Source organism: Oratosquilla oratoria, chromosome 18, assembly GCF_046742065.1.
Source record: "Oratosquilla oratoria isolate Oo_2021 chromosome 18, ASM4674206v1, whole genome shotgun sequence".
Classification (NCBI taxonomy): Eukaryota; Metazoa; Arthropoda; class Malacostraca; order Stomatopoda; family Squillidae; genus Oratosquilla; species Oratosquilla oratoria.
In genome coordinates this window covers 59,410,006-59,432,254 of record NC_134794.1, presented here as the reverse complement: position 1 = coordinate 59,432,254, position 22,249 = coordinate 59,410,006, and the positions used below count along the sequence as shown (strand labels likewise).

At 45.0% G+C, this 22,249-nt stretch overlaps 2 protein-coding genes across 4 annotated transcripts in view; both read right to left on the bottom strand.

Annotated features, from left to right (window-relative positions):
• Positions 1-202: 202 nt before the first annotated feature.
• LOC143035283 (uncharacterized) lies at positions 203-8,504 on the bottom strand. 2 transcript variants are annotated; one of them, XR_012967308.1, is made up of 3 exons: positions 1,320-3,874; positions 1,023-1,201; positions 203-918 (listed from the first exon to the last, which is right to left on the bottom strand). XR_012967308.1 is itself a non-coding variant. In XM_076202151.1 (3 exons), the coding sequence occupies exons 1-3, from the start codon at positions 8,484-8,486 to the stop codon at positions 837-839; spliced, it is 372 nt and encodes a 123-aa protein (XP_076058266.1). In that variant the 5' UTR covers positions 8,487-8,504; the 3' UTR covers positions 203-836. The 2 variants fall into 2 exon arrangements, 1 of the variants encoding a protein (XP_076058266.1); XM_076202151.1 differs by lacking the exon at positions 1,320-3,874 and adding an exon at positions 8,376-8,504.
• A 9,760-nt stretch (positions 8,505-18,264) lies between these two features.
• The window catches only part of LOC143035282 (WD repeat domain phosphoinositide-interacting protein 4-like), a 41,462-nt gene continuing 37,477 nt past the window's right edge, over positions 18,265-22,249 (bottom strand). For both annotated transcript variants that reach the window (XM_076202150.1, XM_076202149.1), the window contains one exon: positions 18,265-21,354. In XM_076202150.1, coding sequence (XP_076058265.1) covers positions 21,245-21,354 — 110 coding nt within the window. In that variant the 3' untranslated portion in view covers positions 18,265-21,244. The remainder of the gene's footprint in view (positions 21,355-22,249) is intronic.

The following is a 22,249-nucleotide window of genomic DNA, read 5'->3' as shown; positions in this document are numbered from 1 at the left end:
ATATATTTGTTACACAATTTAAGCTTCTTTTTTATGAGAAACATGATAACACTTGCATCATTTTCTGTCATGTTACAGTAACATTAGCTTACCTGTAAATTATATGGACCTACTCATTTTATGAGCCACATTTTTCTTTGGGATACTCAAAGTAACATCACATGATTTACAGTGGAAGGCTTCTTTTTCTTTATTAGTAGCATATTGAAAACATTTTGGGCAATTCCTTTGCCTATATGAGGTCACAAGTTTATGTACAATTTATACTATATAATTTAGGGGGCTGGGCAGAAGCTGCATCTTATATGATGTAGTGTGATAGTAAATGTTAAATTTTTTAAAATTTTATAGGGAAAAATCAGAAAATATATTATTTCACTACTGGTAGCCAAAATGTACTTGATTTTGTGTTCTGTGATGATTTGCTGTATTTATACAGTATTGAATAATTGTGATAATTTTGTGGAAACCGTTAGATGCTTTATTTATTTTTATTATATGTATATGTACAAATATACTTAAGTGAATCACTATAATTTGTTTTGGCTGGACTTAGTATTCATTTGTAGAAGTGCAAGTAGTAAGGCTTCATCTCATTTCAGTTGATGATGATAAGGCACTGCAGTAAACTAAAAATTTTCAGTAAACATTGGTTCTTTCACAAAATTAGTTTTAGTGTTGCTTTCAAATGGAAAATAAGGTCAGAGAATATAAACAAGGATGATCAAATATTTAAATTGGTAATTATATTTCTTTTCTGGTAATCGGTTCAGAATGAGGCTTAAAAATTTTTGCAAACCAAGAGCCATCCAAAGTTGAGCCTTTTCTATAATTTTTCACGTTTCTGCCTCTGATGCCTGTACTCTTGGTCTGAGCAGTGTCCAAGTGGAATCCACAGGAGCACTGGTGGCCTTTGACCTGTGGGTGAGATGGTGGCCCAATCGGAGCAGGTGACCAAATTGACACCAAAAAATCCCAAAGGGGCCCACAAACTACAGGTCACCGATTTGGCCCAAACTTACCGTAGAGGGAGAGAGTTGGTCACAGTGCACCATGAGGTAGACGCGAGGTGCCTGTGCCCAATGGTGACCATCCAAATTTGAGCCTTTCTCCAATTTTTCACATTTCCATTTCTGACACCCATACTGTTGGCCTGAGTGATGTTCAAGTGGAATCCACAGGAGCCCTGGCAGCCCTCAACCTGTGGGTGAGATGGTGGCCCAGTCAGAGCAGGTGACCAAAATGATACAAAAAAAACACAAAAAATCCCAAAGGATTTTGGCCAAAATCAGGAAGTCATCAATTTGGCCCAAACTTACCCCAGAGGGAGAGAGTCAGGCACAGTGTACCATGAGGAAGATGCAAGGAGCCTGGGACCAAGGGCCAGCACATGGCAACCATCCAAATTTGAGTCTTTTCTACTGTTTTTCACCATTCTACCTCTGATGCATACTGTTGGCCTGAATGGTGTCCAAATGGAATTCAGAGGAGCCCTGGCAGCCCTTGACCTGTAGGTTGGGTGAGATGGTGGAGCACATGACCAAAATGACCCCCAAAAGAATGAATAGTGAAGGTTTAAGAAAAAAAAATCTTGTCGGAGATGTACTTGAAAAGACTAGATGTGTCATACTTCTTGTCTGGTGAGAAGATCACATCACTTCATGGAAGGTATGCTAAAAACAGAAGCTGCAAAAGGTAAGGGAATTTACATCTAAGATTCAGGAGAATGATTTGGATGTAACAGATCTGATTGATAACATGTTTAGGTTAGGATGATACAAGAGGAATGGCATGTGTCCAATGAAAATAAAAGTCGCAAGCTGTAGCAGATGAAGTAATCAGCAAATCTTGGAAGTTAGCATGGGGGAGAAGTTAAAAAAAAACGCCAACCACTCTGCCTGTTGGTTCACTTCACACCCTAGCATTAAGATCTCCCAATACCACTACATTGACATTTCTCCCCAAACCCTCTATGCACTCATTTAAATCTATCCAAAAAGCCTTTCCTCAACACACTTCTCGCTACCAGGCCCATATGCACTTACAGAAACCCATATCACCCCAGTTTCACCTTCATCCACGTGAATTCTAAAGAAACTTTCCACTCCACCACACATTTACTCTTCACTTACTATTATAGCCACCCCTTCTCTCCCTCATCCTCTCTTCACTCCAGACACCATCCCAGCTACACTCCCTTTCAACTTAGTTTCACACAATGCCAACACATATTTCTTCTCACAAACATACTGCCTATCTCTTCACTCTTACTCTCATCTGTACCACATCCACACACACTAAAAAGCCCAAACCTTAGCTTTTTTTTTTACTCAAGTGGGAACACTTGGCATTATTTTTCCCCCACCACAGGTTTGGCAAAAAAGGGAAATGAATATTCAGAGAAGTGGTACAGGGTAGTTTCTAGAGTGAGAGAAGAGCATAAAGGTATAATAAAGTATCATTTCCCTATGAATAGAGATTTCCTCTGTCACAGACAAAATGCATTGAGGCTCTGGTCCATAGGGGCACCCGATATAGACCCCAAAGTATCAGCTGCATGCTACTGAGCTGCTTTTAACCCACAATAAGATGCAGCCAATACCCCAGACCAAACTCCCCAATTTTTTTTATCTACAGTTGCAGAACAGTAGATTCACCTGGAGAAGACAAAATGGGTGGAGGGATAATGAGTGTTGTGAGAAGTGACATAAAGGTGGAAGAAACAAATCTGAGTGAAGGGAAGGCTGAAGCAGTTCACCTGAAATTTAGAACTAATAGGCAGAGTAGAAGAGACTTCATGATGACATACCCCACCACCCCAACCCAAGAAGACAAGGGGTTGGAATGAAGCTGAATACTGAGAGAAATGTTACATACAACTCTCCTAAAGAAAACTATTGAATACAGTAACAAATTCAACCTTATTGGAGATCTTAATTGCAGCAAGGTCAACCGGGAGGAATGGGAAGTGACAGGCAAATTCCTGGAGAAATACAAAACTCTATTAAGTAAAGCAATGATTCAGTGGGTAAAGGAAGTGACTCGTGTGAGAGATATTCCTACAAGATTAAATCTGCTACTAATCAAAGAACCAAACATTATCAGCTCCTTGAACTACCTTTGCACCATAGGAGAAAGTGGCCATGTAACAACTGAATTTTGGCTGGAGGATACGGAAATAGAGCCAGGGAATGAATTACAAAGGTAAGGGAGACGCCATTTTGGGAAGGCAGATTATTTAGGGTTAAGAACATAAGAATGGAGGAGACTGGAAGAGACCATAAGGCCTACACTAGGCAGTTCCATGTCCCATACCACTTATCATCCCAATCAATAAAGTTATCTCTCAAAACAACCTATTGTTTCAGCACTCGCTACATGATTACAAAGTCTGTTCCATTCATTAACCACTCTTGGTAAACCAGTTCTTGCCAATTTCCTTCATAAACCTAAATTTTAAGGAATTCCTTGAAGCAGACTGGGGGGAATTCATGGATATAATGAGGAAATGGGAAATCTTTCTTGACATTTACAACCTAGTGGAAGGAAGAAGCAGAAACACATTGGTTCAACAAAAGGTGTGAGATTAAAAAAAAAAAAAAAGAGGGACAGGGCTTGGTGAAAATGGAGGGAGAGAAGCAGTAAAAGAATAGTTCACAAGCTACAAATGACTAAACAAGAATCTGCAGGGAGGAAGAAAGTGATTTTGAAAGATTGTAGATAAATGTAAATATGACCTGAAACCGTTTTTCAGGTTTATCAATGGTAAAGTGAGACAGGGAAGTAATTAGGCTAATAGAGGGTGGTGTGGTCTTTGGGGAGGCCTAAGCTCAGGGAGAAATAATGAATGTTTCCAATCTGTCTTCCGTGTTTTTTTTTTGTTTTTTTTTTTTTTTTGTTTTTTTTTTAAGGGAAAAGTAATGGCAACAAGAATTTGGGGTTAGAAGATAAAAATGTGGAAGTGAGGGAAGTGGTCCATCTTTTAGGATAATAAGTTATGAGAAAAGTTTAAGGCCCTCAGATCTTAAAATGGATACAGTACTTAAGAATGTAAGGAACAACTGGGGGACAAGATTTACAGTCTTTTTGTATGTTAAAAGAAGGCATAGTGCTGCTTCATTGGAAGAAAGTTATCACCACTATTATATACCAGTATCACTAGCATCATAATTACAGTAATCAAATTGTGTGAAAAAATTGATGGACCAAATATTTTGGAGGGAAACATTCAGATCTGGAAAGTCATGTATGTTGAACCTTTTAAGCTTTTATTCAAAGTGATTGATGTACTGCAAGAGAGAGAAAGGTGGAGGGACTGTGTACCTTGACCAAGAGAAGGCTTTTGATAAAGTACCTTGCTGTTGACTTGTTTGGAAATTGGAGCATATTGAAAGATTAAGAGGCGAGCTACTTGAATGGATAAAAGAATTTTTTGAAGGGGAAATATATGAGGGCATTAGTAAAGAATGAGATGTCAAGATCTGGAGCAGTAATTAATGTTGTTATTGTTGTTGTTCCCTAGACTATCCCATCTCCCCAAGGAATGCCAAGGCCGGAACAGGGTTTTCCCACAAATCCTTTATGGAGTGTATGTTGTGTTGTTTGTGTGCATGATTGTGTATAATGCAGTCATCCAGTCTCTTCTGATAGCTTAGAAAGGCTGGGTGGTGGCTGCATCGCAGTCTGGCCAGGTGGACTCAGTCCTTTCGTGGGAGAGAGGATTCAGAGGGATGGATATCAGGGGGTTTGGCATGCAGCAATGTGTTGTCTTTTAGTGTGTTAATGGAGCAGTGAGTGATGTGATTATAAATATGTTTCCGGAGGCTGGTATTCAGTGGTTTTGGAGGAAGAGAAGAGAGTATGTGAGTGATATAGATATTTGGGTGTTTTTTTTATGGTGTGTGTGGGTGTTCTGCTATGTAGTGTAGTGGGTGTGCTGTTTTTGTGGAGGCTGCAGCAAGTGTTTGTGTGCCTCTCATGTCAAGGTGATCTTTGACTTTGAGGACTTTTGTTTCATAGTGTAGGTGGTCTGTAGGTGTTGGATATGTGCAGCCTGTAATGCACCAATAATGTTTTTTATCTATGTAACTGACATGATGGAAGGTACAACAAGCTATACCAAAATGTTTGCAAATGATGCCAAAATCATTAGAAAAGGGAAAAACAAGGACTGTAGTCTGTTGCAAGAAGATCTAGACACTATATTTGTATGGAGCCGAGAGTGGGAAATGAATTTCAATAGCAAAAAAGGCCAAGTAGAGTAAATGGTCAATAGCTGCAAAAGACCAATTTTAAAGTATTTCTTTGGAAGTGAACCAATTTCAAAAGCAAAAAATTTGGGAATGTTGATAAAAGACAAACTTTCACTTCCCGCGTGTAGAGCGCGTTCCTGATAAGCCACAGGTAGGGCCTGAGTAGCCTGCTTTTCCCCAGGTTGGGTTTGAGATTCCGTAGAGTTGAGTCAGTGGCGGTGCGATGAGGGCTCTGATTAAGAGTTGGGTTGGGCCTCTGCTAAGCCAGTGAGCAAGTGTGCGTGTGCCTCTTTTCTTCCAAGCACTACTCTGAAAACAGAGAATTACGTGACTTGGGAAACGTGTGTATTTATCTTGGTGTAAACCCGTCTGCCGACATCAACGAAGAGGTCGGCCTGTGCCAGACCGGCAGAAGCAAAGGAGATATATCTCCTCGCCACCACCGGCCGGCGAAGATTCCTGGGCATTTGTCGAGAGAGCTGGAGTGGAGAGACGTCCGACCTCTTCCAACCATACATGTTGGTACAACCATATTCAAAGACTCAAGAAGATCATGAATATGAGATGATGAAAGCCATAAACTAATTGAGATGTGAAAAACCATGAGCGGTATGTACTAGTCATATTCAATTTTGACTAATGAGATTGATAGGGGAGGAAGGAGGGAGCAAGATGCTGTGTTTCCCTCCACTTGTCCAGTATCAAAAGATAATCATATAAACCTTTCATTTTCTCTTTTATGTGTCACTTTATGGGATATGTGGAAGCACAGTCATATTTATGACTATTTTATATCACAGACGACATGTTAAATTTTACAACCAGCCTCATGATGACTGGACACAGTAATAATAAGTAAAATGCTGTATAAACATTAAAATTATATTCCTTATCTTATACTCGCTATAATTACTTTATGGAAAATTTTGAAGTAGGTGAACAAGGACTGCTTCATCCCTAGATTTACATGAAATTCGTGTAACTCATATAGTCACTGAACTAAGTGAAGAAATAGAAATATATTTTAAGGAAGCTTGAGGTTTCACCCAGCTCAGTGGGGTAAAAGTGAGCAGGGCTGCCAACTGAAAATGCAGGATCGACTGAGATTCTTTGAGTGAATTGCCTATAATAGGAAAAATATACAAAATAATTGAATGCTTACTCAAAGGAAAATTACCAGAAGACTGGAAAAATGCCAATATACAAAGGGGAAATAAGGAAGACCCAACAAATTATAGACTGGTGTCCCTCATGAATACAATAGTAAAAATTTGTGAATCATCAAAAATAGATAGACAAAATATCTGGAGGAGAATAACATACTGAACCTGAGGCAATTTGGATTCAGACAGGGAAGATCATGTACAACTAATTTGATCTGTTTCTATTCAAGATAAATATATTGCAAGAAAGGGATGGCTGGGCAGACTGTGCCTTCTTGGACTTACAAAAAGCATTTGATAAGGTACCACACAGAAAATTGCTAAATAAATTGGAAACAATAGGAGGCATACATGGAAGACTATTGAATTGGATAGAGGATTTCCTATATGGAAGAAAAATGAGAGTAGTGCTCAGGGACAAATATTCAAAATGTGAAGAAATGAGTAGTGGCATCCCACAGGGGTTAGTGCTAACTCTGATAATGTTTGCTATATATGTAAATGACATGGACAAAAGTATTGAGTGTTACATGAACTTCTTTGTGAATGATGCAAAGTTATTAAAGAAAATAAGTTCCAAAAGACTGAGTCATTAGTGATCTGAATAAAGTCTCAAGAATGGAATAAGAAATGGGAAGTAGATTTCAACATAAAAAATGCAGTATAATTGAATTTGGGAAAAGCAAGAATAGAATATCAGGACAATGTAGAATTGATGAAAAAGAAGAGAGTAAATTCTGAAAAGGACCTAGGAGTAATCATCACCAAAGACATTTCTCCAGACAAACATTAAATAAAATAGTTGGAGAAACATACAATTTGTTGAGATCAATAAAGGTGGCTTTTAAATACGTGGATAAGGAAATTATAAAAAGATATATATATATTACTAAAACTGATAAGGACAAAACTGGAATATGCAGTGCTTATATGGTCACCCACTACAAAAAAGAATATAAGAAAATTAAAAAGAGTACAAAGAGCAACAACAAAGATGGCCCCAACACTTTCAAACTTAACATATGAACAAAGATTGGCCAAACTGGAATTGCCAACCCTGGAACAAAGAAGAGAATGAGGGGACCTACTAGCCATGTACAGGATTATGAAAGGCAAGGAACTCCTTGATAGAGAGGACTTATTAAATTGGACAGAGGAAAAACAAGAGGACATACACAGAAACTCAAAAAGGACTGCTACAGAAGAGACCTGAAAAAGAATAGCTTCCCACACAGAGTGATAGATATATGGAACAAACTGTACAAAAAAAAATAGTGTGTGCAAACACCATTCAAGAATTTATTAATAAACTTGATCTTACGAGATACAAAAATATATCACCACGGGCATAGCTCCTCTTCCCGTAAAATGCAACTAGGTAAATACAGTACCCTGTTCACAACTGTCTTCCTATGGGTCAAGTTTGGGACAAATCAGCTGACTTTCTGATTTTGATCAAAACCTCAAGGTTACTTGAATCACAGGTCCAGGGCTACCAGCCCTCTTACAGATTTCACTTGGAAACCATTCAGGCCAAAGGTAAAGGCACCAGGAGCAGAAAAGCAAAAATCATTGCACGGCCTCAACTTTGGGCTTCACGTGCACACCCTTGGGCCCAGGTTCCTCACATGTACCTTGCAGTACCCTGTGCACAAATCTCTCCCTATGGGCCAAATCGGCAACATGAAAAATTTTTGTGTCATTTTGTTCACTGATTGAGCCACCATCCACAGGTTGGGGCCATGAGGCCTCCTGGATTGGAGTTGGACACTACTCAGGCCAAATGTGCAGGCAATAGAGGTGGGAATCTTAAATGTAAAAAAGCCTCAAATTTGGCTGGGCTCCATGCAGGCACCCATGGGTCCAGGTTCATCACATGTATCTCACAGTGCCCTCTGGGGCAAGTTTAGGCCAAATTAGTGACCTGATGATTTTGGTTACTGCACTGCCATCATCTCACCTGCAGGTTGAGGGTCACAAGGCTTGTAGATTGGACTTGGACACTACTAAGGCCAGTGGTACAAGTGCCAGAGGTGGAAATCTGAAATGCAAAAACAAACTCAACCAACATACATGCCTTTCAGTCCAGTTTCCTCAAATGTACCTCACAGTGCCCTTGCACTATTTTCCTTGTGGGGCAAGTTTGGGCCAAAACAGCCTGAAAGGTGTCCAAGTGAAATCCATGTGAAAAAAGGTAGAGTAAGTACAGTTGAAGTTGCTAGAGAGATGTACTTCTGTTTAAAGTGAGGGGGTTGACAGGTTTGTTCCGAAGAATACAAACTCTTCGGTACTCCTTACCCAAGGATACGCGGCGCGTTTCTACCGCTAACACTGTGTGTGCTTGAAAACACCTCACTCCGAGGGTCTGGGCAACCATTATCCTCAGTAAGGGGCCCTCCTGGGGCAAGGGGGGCCCCCCCTCCCCCCGCAAGGGTAGGAGGGTAGAAGCTCCATTGTCTAAGCGGTAGCGATCGAGTCAACATCTCTCACAGTCCGGCTAACACTGAAGTCCAGTTCGGGGACCGTTTCCCCGCTCCCGTGCTTGTATCAGGAAATTAATTTCCTGCGCCAATCCCGCATCGTTCGATTATCTCGAACGCAATCGGCATCGGCCTTCTACACCCTTCCAACGGCGTCTTTTGTGTGGAACGTCCTGCATCGCCGCCTTCCCCCTGCTTGGATCGTTCGATTATCTCGAACGCAATCGGCATCGGCCTTCTACACCCTTCCAACGGCGTCCTTTGTGTGGAACGTCCTGCATCGCCGCCTTCCCCCTGCTTGGAAGCGCTTGAGACCCCTGTCCTCCCTTTATCCCTCTCTTTAATCTCCACCGGGTATTCTCCGCTTCTCTGTAAGTATGGAATCTGGTCCTAGTGTTGTTGTTCGCGATAGCATGTGTGCCTTCGCCCGTGGTGAATTTCGCTGCCGGGCTCTTCTCCCACCGACAACTGTGGACCCACACTCTTGGTGTATCCATTGTCGGAATCTGGAATGTTCCCCTTCATCCCCGTGTACTACGTGCGCTCAATGGGGTGATAAGCAGTGGTCCGCGTATTTTCATGCTCACCGGAAGGTGCAGCCACGGGTCCAAATACGCGGGCGAGGCAAATGGCTTCCCCCCTCACCCGACACAAAGAGAAGGCATGCTACGTCGGCGGAGGACGCGGGCAGTTGTCTCCCCCCTCCTAAGCGTAGTAAACGGAAAGGTTGTACAATAGCCGCCCCGAGTCAGTCTCAGGCTAAATTGTCTCCTGTTCCTGCCAAAAGGGGGGCTAGTTTCGACGGGCACGCGCTTTTAGCCCCCGCGAACTACCCCTCGGGTACGAGCTTTTTCCCGGTTGCGTCCGCTGGCTCCGCGATGCTACCCGGCAGCTCCACCCCCCCACGGACAAAGGAACCGAGTTCGGAGATTCGGAGCGCGTCAGCCTCTTCTCCTTCTCGGGTGACCCCCAGTCCCACCCCTTCCACCTCTCGTCAGACGAGCCGGGTCATCACCGGAACCCTTTCTATGCCCGGTGGGCAGGAAGCCCGAGGTGTACCCACACGCGCGTTCGTCGTAGGTGACTCAGCTTCGTCCGGAGGAGGCAGTCTCCCCCTGGCGTCTCCCGGACCATCCGCACCCAGGCGGGACCCTCCAAGAGGACATTCCCCGGACCTCCTCCCCACTCTCTGTTCACTCGTCACTACGTTGAAGGAACAGATGGAGGCCCAACGGGAATTTTTCCGCGCTTCTCAAGCGCGGTTCGTGCACCGCACGGGAGCTCGTGAGGAGTCTCCGCCCCCAAGGGCCCCCCTCGACCAGCTTCCACTTGCTCAGCCCCCCCCTGAACCCATCAGTGACGAGGATGGTAGCGTGCGGTTCCTCTCTGCCCGTGCCGACCCCTCCTACGCCGACGACGATGTCCACAGCGCCGTAGGGGGGGGGGGGTCACGCTCCCTTTCCCCTCCCGTTTCCCAGTCGGAATCCTCGATGGTGGTCCCACCTTCCTTCTCGGACGTCCTCGCGAGGGTTCGGAGGGCGAATCGACTGGGCCCCCCGAAAGAAGAGGAAGCCACATTCGAGTCTGACATCTTCATGACGGCCAACTCTCACAAAGCCCAGCCTACTCCCCTCCACCTTCCATGGAGTACGCAGACGGCGAGAGCCATGGCCCAGGCCTCCGACGCTCTCGCAACAAGGACGACCGAGAAGGCGCGTTGGCATCCGGTCCCATTGGAACACCAGAAGCGCTTCTACACCCCATCGGGGTCAACCCTCAGAGCAGCCTCGATCCCGGCGAGGTTACCAGAGCTGGTTAAGGCGGACGCCGAGTCGCTGCGCAGACGAAACGTCCTCCTCTCCGGCAGGGAAGTCAGCGACCACATTCATTCACTGGCTCTGTCCCTGGCGGTGAACTCCTGGCTAGAACGCCTCCTTGCCTCAGGCTTCCTGTCTCTCAACGTCCTGGGCCAACTTCGAGTCCCGCAGGAGAGACACCATCCTCGGGGACCCCAGTGACCCCCTCCTCAGGGAGATTTATGCTCCTTTGAGGAGGGCCCCCCTGCTCACCCACACGCTGATTCCCCCGGATGTGGTGGACTCGGCAATCACTAGCACCAACCAGTTGCTACACAACAGAGCCATCGAGAGAACAGCCGTCTCTAGCTCGAGGCCAAGGACCACCCCCCCATCGACCCCTCGGTCCTTTCAGACGCAGAGGCAGCCTTTTCGTCTCCCTAAGCGGGAAGACGGGCCCCCTCCCCATTCGAAGTCCAAAGCCCAGACAGGAAAGCCCCGCCCCTTCCCCAATAGAGAACAGGGGCGCAAACATCAAAGAGGCTCTGGACCCCAACGCAGGAAATTCTAGGAACTCGCCTGCCCTCCCGCACAGGATAGGAGGTTGCCTCTCTCTCTACTGGAGAGAATGGGAGGCTGCCGGGGCGGAGGACTGGACCATCCAGGTTATCAAGGCAGGCTATCGTCTTCCTTTTCACACCATCCCCAGCCTCTCCCCCTATCCCATCCAAGTCAGCAACTACCATCCGGACTCGGATCGCGGGCGGGCCCTAGTGGAGGAAATCTCCACTCTGCTCCAGAAAGGAGCACTCGAGGAAGTCTCAACTCCGGACCCGGGGTTCTACTCGAGGCTATTCCTAGTACCAAAGGCTACAGGGGGGTGGAGACCTGTCATCGATCTGTCTCCTCTCAACAAGTTCCTTTCCCTGACGAAGTTCCGGATGGACACCCCAGAGGCCGTGAGGGCGTCTATCAGGGAAGGGGACTTCATGGTGTCCCTGGACCTCCAGGACGCCTATTTCCAAATACCTGTCCATCCCTCATCCCGAAAATTCCTCCGCTTCGTCCACAAGGGCACCACTTTTCAATTCACCTGCCTATGCTTCGGCCTCTCCACAGCACCCCAAGTCTTCACCAGAGTGTTCAAACTCGTCTCAGCGTGGTCCCACTCCAGAGGGATTCGCCTACTCCGTTACCTGGACGATTGGCTGATCCTGGCACACTCCGCCCAGCTATGCCGCGACCACCTGGGGACGGTCCTAGCTTTCATCCGCAAACTGGGCTCCACGGTCAACCGGACGAAGTCAGATTTCATTCCAAGACAGAGAGTCACGTACCTGGGTATGGTTCTGGACTCTTCCCTCATGCAGGCATTCCCAGTAGAGAAGCGAATCCAGAATCTCTCTTCCCTCGTCGTGCAGGCACTATCGACCGGGTTCCTCACGGCCAAACAGTGCCAAGTCCTCCTGGGCCACATGGCCTCCGTCGAGAGGTTACCCAGGAGCAGACTGAGAATGCGACCCCTACAGTGGCTCCTCAAGTCCCAGTGGTCCCCGCTAAGGGGAAACACCCGTCAACACATCACCCTTACCGGAGAGGTCAAGCATTCTCTTCTCTGATGGAAGGACCCGTGCAACCTGCTCGTGGGGATGCCCCTCGGCCCATCTCCCCCCGAAGTCCTCCTCTTCTCCGATGCCTCCAAGGAGGGCTGGGGGGCCCACCTCAACGACGATCACGTCAGCGGTTCCTGGTCCACGGTCGAGCGGACAGCCCATATCAACTGGCTAGAATTGAAAGCGGTACTGCTGGCTCTCCGTCACTTCTCGGGTCAAATCTCGGGGAAAGTTGTGGGCATCATGTCGGACAATTCCTCGGTAGTAGCCTACCTGAACAAGCAGGGGGGCACAGTCTCCCAGGACCTCTGCCATCTCACTATGGAGATCCTCCTATTAGCCGAGAACCTCCAAGTGACACTCAGAGCTCGCTACATCCCAGGGAAAAAGAATGTCTGGGCGGACCACCTCAGCAGAAGGAGTCAGGTAATCAGCACGGAGTGGTCCCTCCATCCGGAAGTGGCGACCTTCCTCATCAACAAATGGGGCTCCCCTCTGGTGGACCTTTTCGCCACCAGATGGAACCACCAGCTCCCGGTGTATTTCAGCCCTCTCCCGGATCCGCTGGCAGCGGGAGAGGATGCTCTTCTGCAAAGCTGGGACAACCTCGACACCTACGCTTTCCCACCGTTTCCCTTGCTCCAAAAGGTGCTCCAGAGAGTACGAACCGCATCCAACCTTCGGATGACTTTGATCGCTCCCTGGTGGCCGGAAGCCCCATGGTTTCCAGACGCCCTCGAGCTAGCAGTGGAGGAGCCCCTGGCCCTTCAGGGAAGACCCGACCTTCTACATCAACCAGTCAACGGGGCCTGGTACAAGAACCCGTCAGCCCTGGCACTTCACGCGTTCAGACTATGGTCCGGATCCTCCTAGAGAAGGGTTTCCCCAAAGAAGTGGCAGAAGACATGTCCTCCCCTATTCGCTCTTCCTCAGCTGCCCTTTATCAAGGGAAGTGGAATGCTTTTGCAGAATGGTGCCACTCCCGAGCAATAGCCCCAGAGCAAGCCACCATTCCTCTGATTGCCTCCTTCTTCCACTTCCTCCGGAAGTCCAAGAAGATCTCCCTCTCGGCAGTGCAGGGCTATAGGGCAGCTCTTAATCAGGTGTTTTCTCTGAAGGGCATGGATCTAGCCCTGTCTCCAGAAATTTCCATGCTCTTCAGACATTTCAGAAAATCATGCCCCCCCAGGGAGATCACTTCTCCTCCATGGGATGTGGCATTAGTCCTCAACGCTCTGCGGGGCCCCCCTTACGAACCCCTCCGAGATGCTAATTTCAAGGACCTCACCTTGAAGACAGTCTTTCTCTTGGCCCTGGCGTCTTCCAAGAGGGTCGGGGAGTTGCATGCCATCTCTTATCGAGTCGCCCACTCGAAAGGATGGCAAGAGGTCTCCTTCACTTTTCTGCCCCAATTCGTTGCCAAAAACCAGGATCCGGCCAAAGCCGACCCTAGATTCTGGTCCTTTAGTATTCCTTCCTTGGACGACTTTGTAGGGGGCGAACATGCAGAAATGGTCCTATGCCCGGTACGTGCTATCCGGACCTACCTCAAGAGGACGAAGCATCTTAGACCAGACTTGCCAAGACTGTTCCTCTCTACCAGGGGTACACCCAAGCCCGTCACTAAGACTTCCATTTCTTACTGGATCAAGGAAGTCATCCGCAGGGCCTACGCCTCGAGCCCCACGGATTACCCTGGAGCAAAAGCTCATGACCTCAGGGCAATAGGACCCTCCCTAGTCTTCCGAAAGAATCGGTCAGTCAACCAGGTCCTTCAAGCAGGTATATGGAAGTCCCAGACTACGTTCACTTCCTTTTACCTCAAAGATGTCATGTGGGAATCCTTAGGGACCTTCTCTCTAGGCCCCATAGTGGCTGCCCAAGAAGTCCTGAGATAACATACCCCGTACCAATGGCACACAGCCAACCCTGAACCCTCATCCAAGTTCTGGATCGGCAACCACGGGGATACCTATCTCAAGTCCTTCTCATACTCCTACATTCCCTTACCTCACCGAGGGCTCTCAAGCATTCCAAGGGAATCAGTTCGAGCCCTACAAGGGGTACAAAGTGAGTATGCCCTGTCTGTCTCCACTCTGGGAACAGATCCAGGTGCCCTTCACAGTTTCGGGGAATGTATAAGGGTCTGGTCAACGTAGATCTTAGCACTCTACATTTTCTCCTTACGAGGGTTTCCCAGGCTAGACAAATACTTCCTTCCCCCCTAAGTCCAAGTCTCCTTGGGTAAGGAGTACCGAAGAGTTTGTATTCTTCGGAACAAATGTAATTTTCGCAGGAAAATTAATTTTTCCCTGATACAAACCTGAGGTACTCCTTACCTCTAATGGCCCTCCTCATCCACCCCGCTAGTAGTTCCTTCTCCCTGGCCTGTCAACCCTCGTGACTAATTTCATACCTGGCTCAGACAATGGAGCTTCTACCCTCCTACCCTTGCGGGGGGAGGGGGGCCCCCCTTGCCCCAGGAGGGCCCCTTACTGAGGATAATGGTTGCCCAGACCCTCGGAGTGAGGTGTTTTCAAGCACACACAGTGTTAGCGGTAGAAACGCGCCGCGTATCCTTGGGTAAGGAGTACCTCAGGTTTGTATCAGGGAAAAATTAATTTTCCTGCGAAAATTACATTTTTGAAAATGGGCAGCTTCACTATATATCTGAGGACCACATGAGGCAGATACACATCATTGGACCCTTAAGCTGTGCTTTCACAGATTGGTTACAAAATAGGACGAGGGAGTCATATGAGAGGTACAAAGAAAAGAAAAGAGAAGTAAAGGTAAAGGTTGCAAAGAGGAGAGCAGATGTGAAATGGGGTAAGAGTATGACAAAATTTTGAAAGTAGTAAATAGATGTTTTGGAAAGAAATTAAGAGAGGAAGAGGAGGCGAATCAAGTAGAGAAGAAAAGGTAAAAGGTGCAGATGGAGAGATGATAATGGAAGAGAAGGCAGTAAGGGGAAGATGGGCAGAATATTTTAGGGAGTTGCTAAATGTCAAGGAGGATAGGGAGGGAAAGATAGTTGCAGTGGGAAATGCTAAGAAAATGACCGTGATGAGTGAGGAAAATGGAGGAGAAATAAGGAAGGATGAAGTGAAGGCAGTTGTTAAGATGATGAAAGCAGGTAAGGCACCTGGTCTGGATGGATGCCATGCAGAATGTCTAAAAAAAGGAGGTACAGTGATGGTGGACTGGCTGGTGAGGTTATTTAATGTTTGCTGGAGAGAGGGTAGGGTGCCGGAGGACTGGAGGAGTGCCTGTATAGTTCCACTTTACAAGGGAAAAGGGGACAAGTGTGAATGTAGTAGTTTCAGAGGGATTAGCTTGTTAAGTGTAGTTGAGAAGGCTTATGGGAGGATCTTGATTGAGAGGATTAGGAGAGGAACAGAGGGAATAATTGGTGAGTAATGGTGTGGATTTAGGACGGGTAGAGGTTGTGTAGATCAGATCTTTGTGGTAAGACAGATATGTGAGAAAGCTATAGGAAAGGGGAAGGATGTTTTTTGGGCTTTTATGGATCTGGAAGTCTTACGATAGGGTGGACAGAAAGGCACTGTGGGAGGTTATGCAGATATATGGGATAGGAGGAAAGCTTCTGGGAGCTGTCAAGAGTTTTTATGAGAGTAGTAGAGCTTGTGTTAGGATTAGAAATGGAGAGAGTGAGTGGTTCGAAGTAAAGGTGGGACTTCGTCAAGGATGCGTTGTGTCACCCTGGCTGTTCAACTTATACATGGATGGGGTGGTGCAATAGGTAAATGCAAGGGTAGTGGGTAAGGGATTGGAGATGGTTAAAGAAAATGGAGAAAAGTGGGAGGTGAGCCAGCTGTTGTTTGCGGACGACACTGCGCTTGTGGCAGGCTCGGAGGAGGGTTTGAGGAAGTTGGTGACAGAGTTTGGGAGAGTGTGTGATAGAAGGAAGCTGAAGATAAATGTGGGTAAAAGTAAGGTGATGAGATGTACAAAGGGTGAAAGTGTCAGTAGACTGGAAGTGAGCATTAAGGGAGAGCGACTGGAGGAAGTGGATAGTTTTAGATACTTGGGTGAAAAGGTGGAGGTAGAATGTAGATTGAGAGAAGCAAGTAAATGCCTTAGTGGATTAAAGAGTGTAATGAGGAATAAACATTTGGGAATAGATGCTAAGAGGAGACTGTATGAAGGAGTGATTGTGCCAACAGCACTGTATGGGGCAGAAACATGGAACATAAGAGAGGAAGAGAGAAGGAGTTTGAATGTGTTTGAGATGAGGTGTCTGAGAAGTATGATGGGGGTTACTAGGCTAGATAGAGTGAGAAATGAGGAGATGAGGAGGAGAACAGGGGTGGAAAGGGAGTTGGGATATAGAGTTGATGAAAGGGTACTAGGATGGTTTGGACACATGGAAAGAATGAGTGAAGAAAGACTAGTAAAAGAGGTATGGAAGGCAGATGTGGAGGGAGTGAACATGAGGGGACGTCCTAGGATGAGATGGATGGATGGGGTGAATGGGGGCTTTGGGGAAGAGGGGAATGTCTGTTGAGGAAGGACGGGAGAGGACAAAAGACAGGGGTGAATGGAGAATGATTGTATATGGATGATGTTGGGATGCATGAGGTGGAATGGGCGGGGGGATGGGGGGTGAGGTAGTATGTGTGAGCAAAATTTGATGCAGCCCGAAGGGATTTCTCCCCGTCTTCTCCTTTTATGCATGGGGGGACGGAGAGGGGGGGTCGCCGATTTAATGAAGCGGCCTTGCTGTGGATGTGCTGTGTCTTTTGACACTGCTTCTGACCCAGGGCAGTGGACAAGGTGCAGGGATGACCCGTCATCCAGGAGGTGCTAAGATATGAGGGAGGGTGGAGGGGTGTGGAGTGTATTCAGGGATGGAATGGGTGGGAATGATTTTATGCCTTTTCCTTTTTGGCTACCTCCCTTGTAAGGGGGAAAAAGCCTTGGTATATGTATGAACCCCCTCAGTAATTATCTGTATACCATGGGTCTCATACCCCTTATAAGGGTGGTAGCCAACCAAGGCATACACCATTGTTTCCCTCTCATTGTAACTCTTCATGGATGAAGGGTCACCCATGTCTCCTATCCACTACCCAGGTCAGAACCAATGCAGCAGGATGACATACATCTGTAGCAGGACCCCTTAGTAATCTATATACTGAGGGCTTTTCCTCCTTATAATGACTCCATAATGACTGGGTAAAAAAAAAAAAAAAAAAAAATCACTATGAGCACTGCATAGGCCTTACCTGCACTTGTTGTCTATTTTTTTTTTGCAAAAAACTTGTAGACTTGTTACTACAAAATTTATAATTTTGATTGTATTTTGTAGACTTGCTACAAAATTTACTAATTTTGATTGTATTTTGATATCTGACCAATGAACAGAAACAAAAGCAATTATGAGTAGATTTCCAATTATTACAATTATGCAAAGTGCAGTACTACTTAATAGTGAGCAGTTAATTTTTTTGATACCCAGTAAATCCCCAAAAATGCTGTACAAACCACGCACATTTCTTTTAGATCTTCTAATGAGTGACTCCATTTTGTCCTGAGTGTTCCCTTCAGGTGCAAACAGCAAGTGGTAGAAAAAAAAAAAAATAATGTTTCATTATGGAAAATTCAAATCTAGGCACAATTTTGTAACATTAACCCCTTCAATACGATGATGCCTACGTAGGCGTCATGAGGAGCAAGTGGGTACGCAAGGATGCCGATGTTGGCATCTTGATTATATTTATTGTAGTTGTACCTGCCTGACCCCCCTACTCTGTAAACTGGCTTCATCATATTTTCTATGGTTATCAAAATTCACGGGTGAAAGAGAACAAGCAATATACAGCAGTAACTTGATTTTTTATAATGCGAGTATTATGACGCAACATCGCACGTCTGGCAGCTAATACTGCCCGCAAGATTTTGGCCCGCAGTGAAGGGGTTAATAAAATATATTCAACTGAATGTTGTGTATTTTTATTATCAAACAATACCATTTTTTTTTTACAGAACACTTATCCAATATATGAATAAGTACAGACCAACAATTATATACATTATAATGCATGGCAACACCAACAGTACACACTTTCATTGTTGCTATGTTCACAGTTTTCTGATGTAGCCACATAATTAGTAATTTTGATTTTAGTCAAAGTGAAATTTATTTTCTGTAGAAGTACAGATATTGACAAAATATTCATTAGCCTTCACAGTTGGCTGAATACAAATTATGTGAAAAACCAATGAACAGTGAGACCACCAGCAAAATGTATGACAGGAGGCCCAGGGTTACTGAAGCAACATACAGTACTTCAATTCCACACTAACCAGTTATTCAATTTCACTGTACAATTTTAATTATTTCAACCTATAATATACTTTTGCTATCCCTTTTTAATCTATCCTTTTCCACTCATAAGTCTTCACCTCTAATTTTCCTATGCTCCTGTGATGGGGGTAAAAGAATACCACCACTGTCCCCATGCAAGTTGTAGAAGTCAACTACATCGGGTAGGGTGTAAGACTAGGAATCCCCTCTGTAAATTTCTCCTCTGAAGAGTCAAGGCAAAAGAAAAGTCTGGGTGAAAAAACTTAACAAGAAATTGTGTGATAGTATGGGACTATGGGACAACTGAGATGGACATATCATTCCTAAGTAAAACTAAACTGAATGGAAAAGGTGAATCTGAGTTTAGCAATGTTGTAAGTAGGGTGTTGAGATTGAAAAGAAGGCAAGGGGGGGGGAAGAATTGAATAATTGGTGTGGCTAAAGGAAATGTCATTGAGGCTTATGTGCGTAAAAATTAGAACTAGCTGGGAGTTAAGAGTGTTTATTTGTGTATGACCCTGGTATCAAGAAAGCTGAGGAAATAGAAATTTTGAAATGAATATGAATGAAGTTATGTTGGAAAATGTAAATACTACAGTAGATGAGCCAGTGGATATACATACATATACCAAGGGGTTTTTACCCCTTACAAGGGAGGTAGCTAAACTCAAGGGCATAAATCCACTCCCACCCATTTCATCCCCATTCACCACCCCTCCCTCCCTCTTTTCTTGGCGTCTCCTGGATGACGAATCATCCCACTGCAATGGGTCAGAGGCAATGTGGCAAGACACAGCACATCCATAGCAAGGCTGCTTCATTTAATCGGTGACCCCCCTCTTCCGTTCTCTTATACAGAAGAGAAGACAGGGAGAAATCCCTTTGGGCAGCATCAAAATATTCACATATACTCCCTCACCCCCCCATCCCCAACCCACTCCCTTCCATGCATCACAGCGTTATCCATATGCAACCATTCTCCAATCACCCCTATTTCCTTTCCCCTTCCTTCCTCAACAAACATTCCCCTCTTCCCCAATGCCCCTTTTACCCCATACATCTAATCCTTGGTCACCCCCTCATGTTCATTCCTTCCACCTCTGCCTTCCATACCTTTTTACTAATCTTTCTTCACTCATTCATGGATATAATAGTGAAATCATATCACGGATATGATAGTGAAATATGGTGTGCCAGGAAAGAACAAAACCACATGAAATGTTGATGTGTGTTGAAAGAGAGACTGTTGAGAATATAGTTCTTGTGATGAAAATTTATCAAGATATACATGGGCTAGTCAAAAGACCAACCAATCAATCCACTGCCCCAGAGAGAAGTTGCCTGTAATTAGCTCTCCATGCATGGAAAAAGTGTAAGAAATACAGATGAAGCTGATAGAGAGAGATATTGGGCCTAATCCAGAAACAGTGTCAGCCCCTAAGGGTTGCACCCCACAATGGAAATGAAGGGTTTTTTGAAAATGGGCAGCTTTGTAGGACCACCACATGCAGGCAGGTACCCATCATTGGTTCCTAATGAATAAAAACAATTATGCCCACATGGTACTGAAGCACTGCAAAGAGGGAAAACACTAGGACAAGGTCATATCAAGAAAATTATTTGTATCCAGACTTTGCAGAGCAATGAGATGGCTGGATTATACTGCTGAATCTCAAAAAGTTTATGGCTGTTTCAAGGTTATCTTCAAAATAAAAATACATACATACATATACCAAGACTTTTTCCCCCTTACACAGGAGGTAGCCAAAAAGGAAAAGGCATAAAATCATTCCCACCCATTCCATCCCTGAATACACTCCACACCCCCTCCACCCTCCCTCTTATCTTAGCACCTCCTGGATGACGGGTCATCCCTGCACCTTGTCCACTGCCCTGGGTCAGAAGCAGTGTCGCCAGACACAGCATATCCACAACAAGGCCGCTTCATTAAATCGGCGACCCCCCTCTCCGTCCCCTCAATGCATAAATAAAATAGTAATATATTGGTCCAAACTTCAAGCATTATACCATCTTCATGCACTATAAATGTGGCTTTTTTTTTTAATACATTTCATACCTAGATATCACAAACTATGATAGCATTATTTTGTCCAAACTTGTAATAAAATTTCGATCCCCTTTTAACATGTCTCTATACCTATATTCCATTTCATTTTGACACATCCTTGAACAATAACAGGTACAACTGAATAAATTTTTCTATAAACTGTACACCTTGGTACAGTGGTATATCAATTAATCAATCAATCCATTGCCCCAAATCTTTCACAGGAGACCCATGGCTCCCACATAATCAGCAAGAGGCATCAGGCAGGCCCATAGGTCAGTCAGGGAAAAAATATCGTTACAATTTGGTATAACATATTGGAAACTACAAACAATTTGGTATAACATACTGGAAACTACAATAATACCAATGGTTTTGAAAAACAATGCAAATCCAACACATCTAAAAGAATAATGCATTATAGAAAAGTGAAACTAAGGACATGGTCAAAATTAATGACTTGGGACATAAAACTAAAGCTATGTAGTGTAAAAAAGTTATGGTAATTTACTGAATACTTAAAGCTACCACTCTCCTATTACTAAAAATCATGATCATCACAGATATCAAGGTATATATCAAAAGATTCTCTATTGCAGATACCATCAGCTTTGTAGACATATTTGTGGAATGTTCCATCAACACATATTGCTGAAAAGAAAATAATCATTTTATATTCGGAGTTTAGCAGGGAAATATTTGAAATAATATTGTTAATGATACAATTTCATATATTGCAGGTTCTATGAATATACTGGCTAAGATGCAGAATGACTGTTACATACACTCAAAGGCATAAATCCACTCCCACCCATTTCATCCCCACATATTCCACTTCCTCTTTTCTTGGCTCCTCCTGGATGACAGGTCATCCCTGCATCTTGCCCACTGCCCTGGGTCATAAGCAACATAGCAAGACACAACATTTCCACAGCAAGGCTACTTCATTTAATTGGCGGCCCCCCTCTCTGTCTCCTCATGCAGAAAAAGAGATGGGGTGAAATCCCTTAACCCCTTCCATACGGTGCCGCACACGTAGGCGTCATGGGGAGCGAGTGTATTCACGAGGCTGCCATATCGGCGTCTTGATTATATTTATTGTAGTCGCCCCTCCATAATGACATTCTTTCTAATTCTTTTGTAATCGCATTTTCTATGGTTATCAAAATTCACGGGTGAAGAGAGAACGATCGATATAAGCGGTGACTATATTTTATGATGCGAGTATTATTACGACACGTCGTACGGCTGGCATTGGCTGCTGCCACCGAGATCTAAGTCCATGACGCCTACGTGTGCGGCACCGTATGGAAGGGGTTAAGGATGCATCAAAATATCATACACACATACTCCCTCATCCCCCATCCCCCACCCTTCCATGCATCACAACATCATCCATATACAACCATTCTCTACTCACCCCTATCTTCTGTCTTCTTCCTTCCTTCCTTAGCAGACATTCCCCTCTTTCCCAATGCCCCTTTTACCACATCCATCTATCTCATCCTTGGTTGCCCCCTCATGTTCACTCCTTCCATCTCTTCTT

What these genes read in the sequence shown, in the direction of transcription:
- LOC143035283 (XM_076202151.1), bottom strand. Translation starts at nt 8,486, where the DNA reads ATGTTGGTTGAGTTTGTTTTTGCATTTCAGATTTCCACCTCTGGCACT. An exon ending in TTGTGACCCTCAACCTGCAG is followed by an intron (nt 1,202 to 8,375) that starts GTGAGATGATGG and finishes TCTCACCCACAG; the next exon opens with GTTGAGGGCTGCCAGGGCTC. An exon ending in ACCAACTCTCTCCCTCTACG is followed by an intron (nt 919 to 1,022) that starts GTAAGTTTGGGC and finishes TCTCACCCACAG; the next exon opens with GTCAAAGGCCACCAGTGCTC.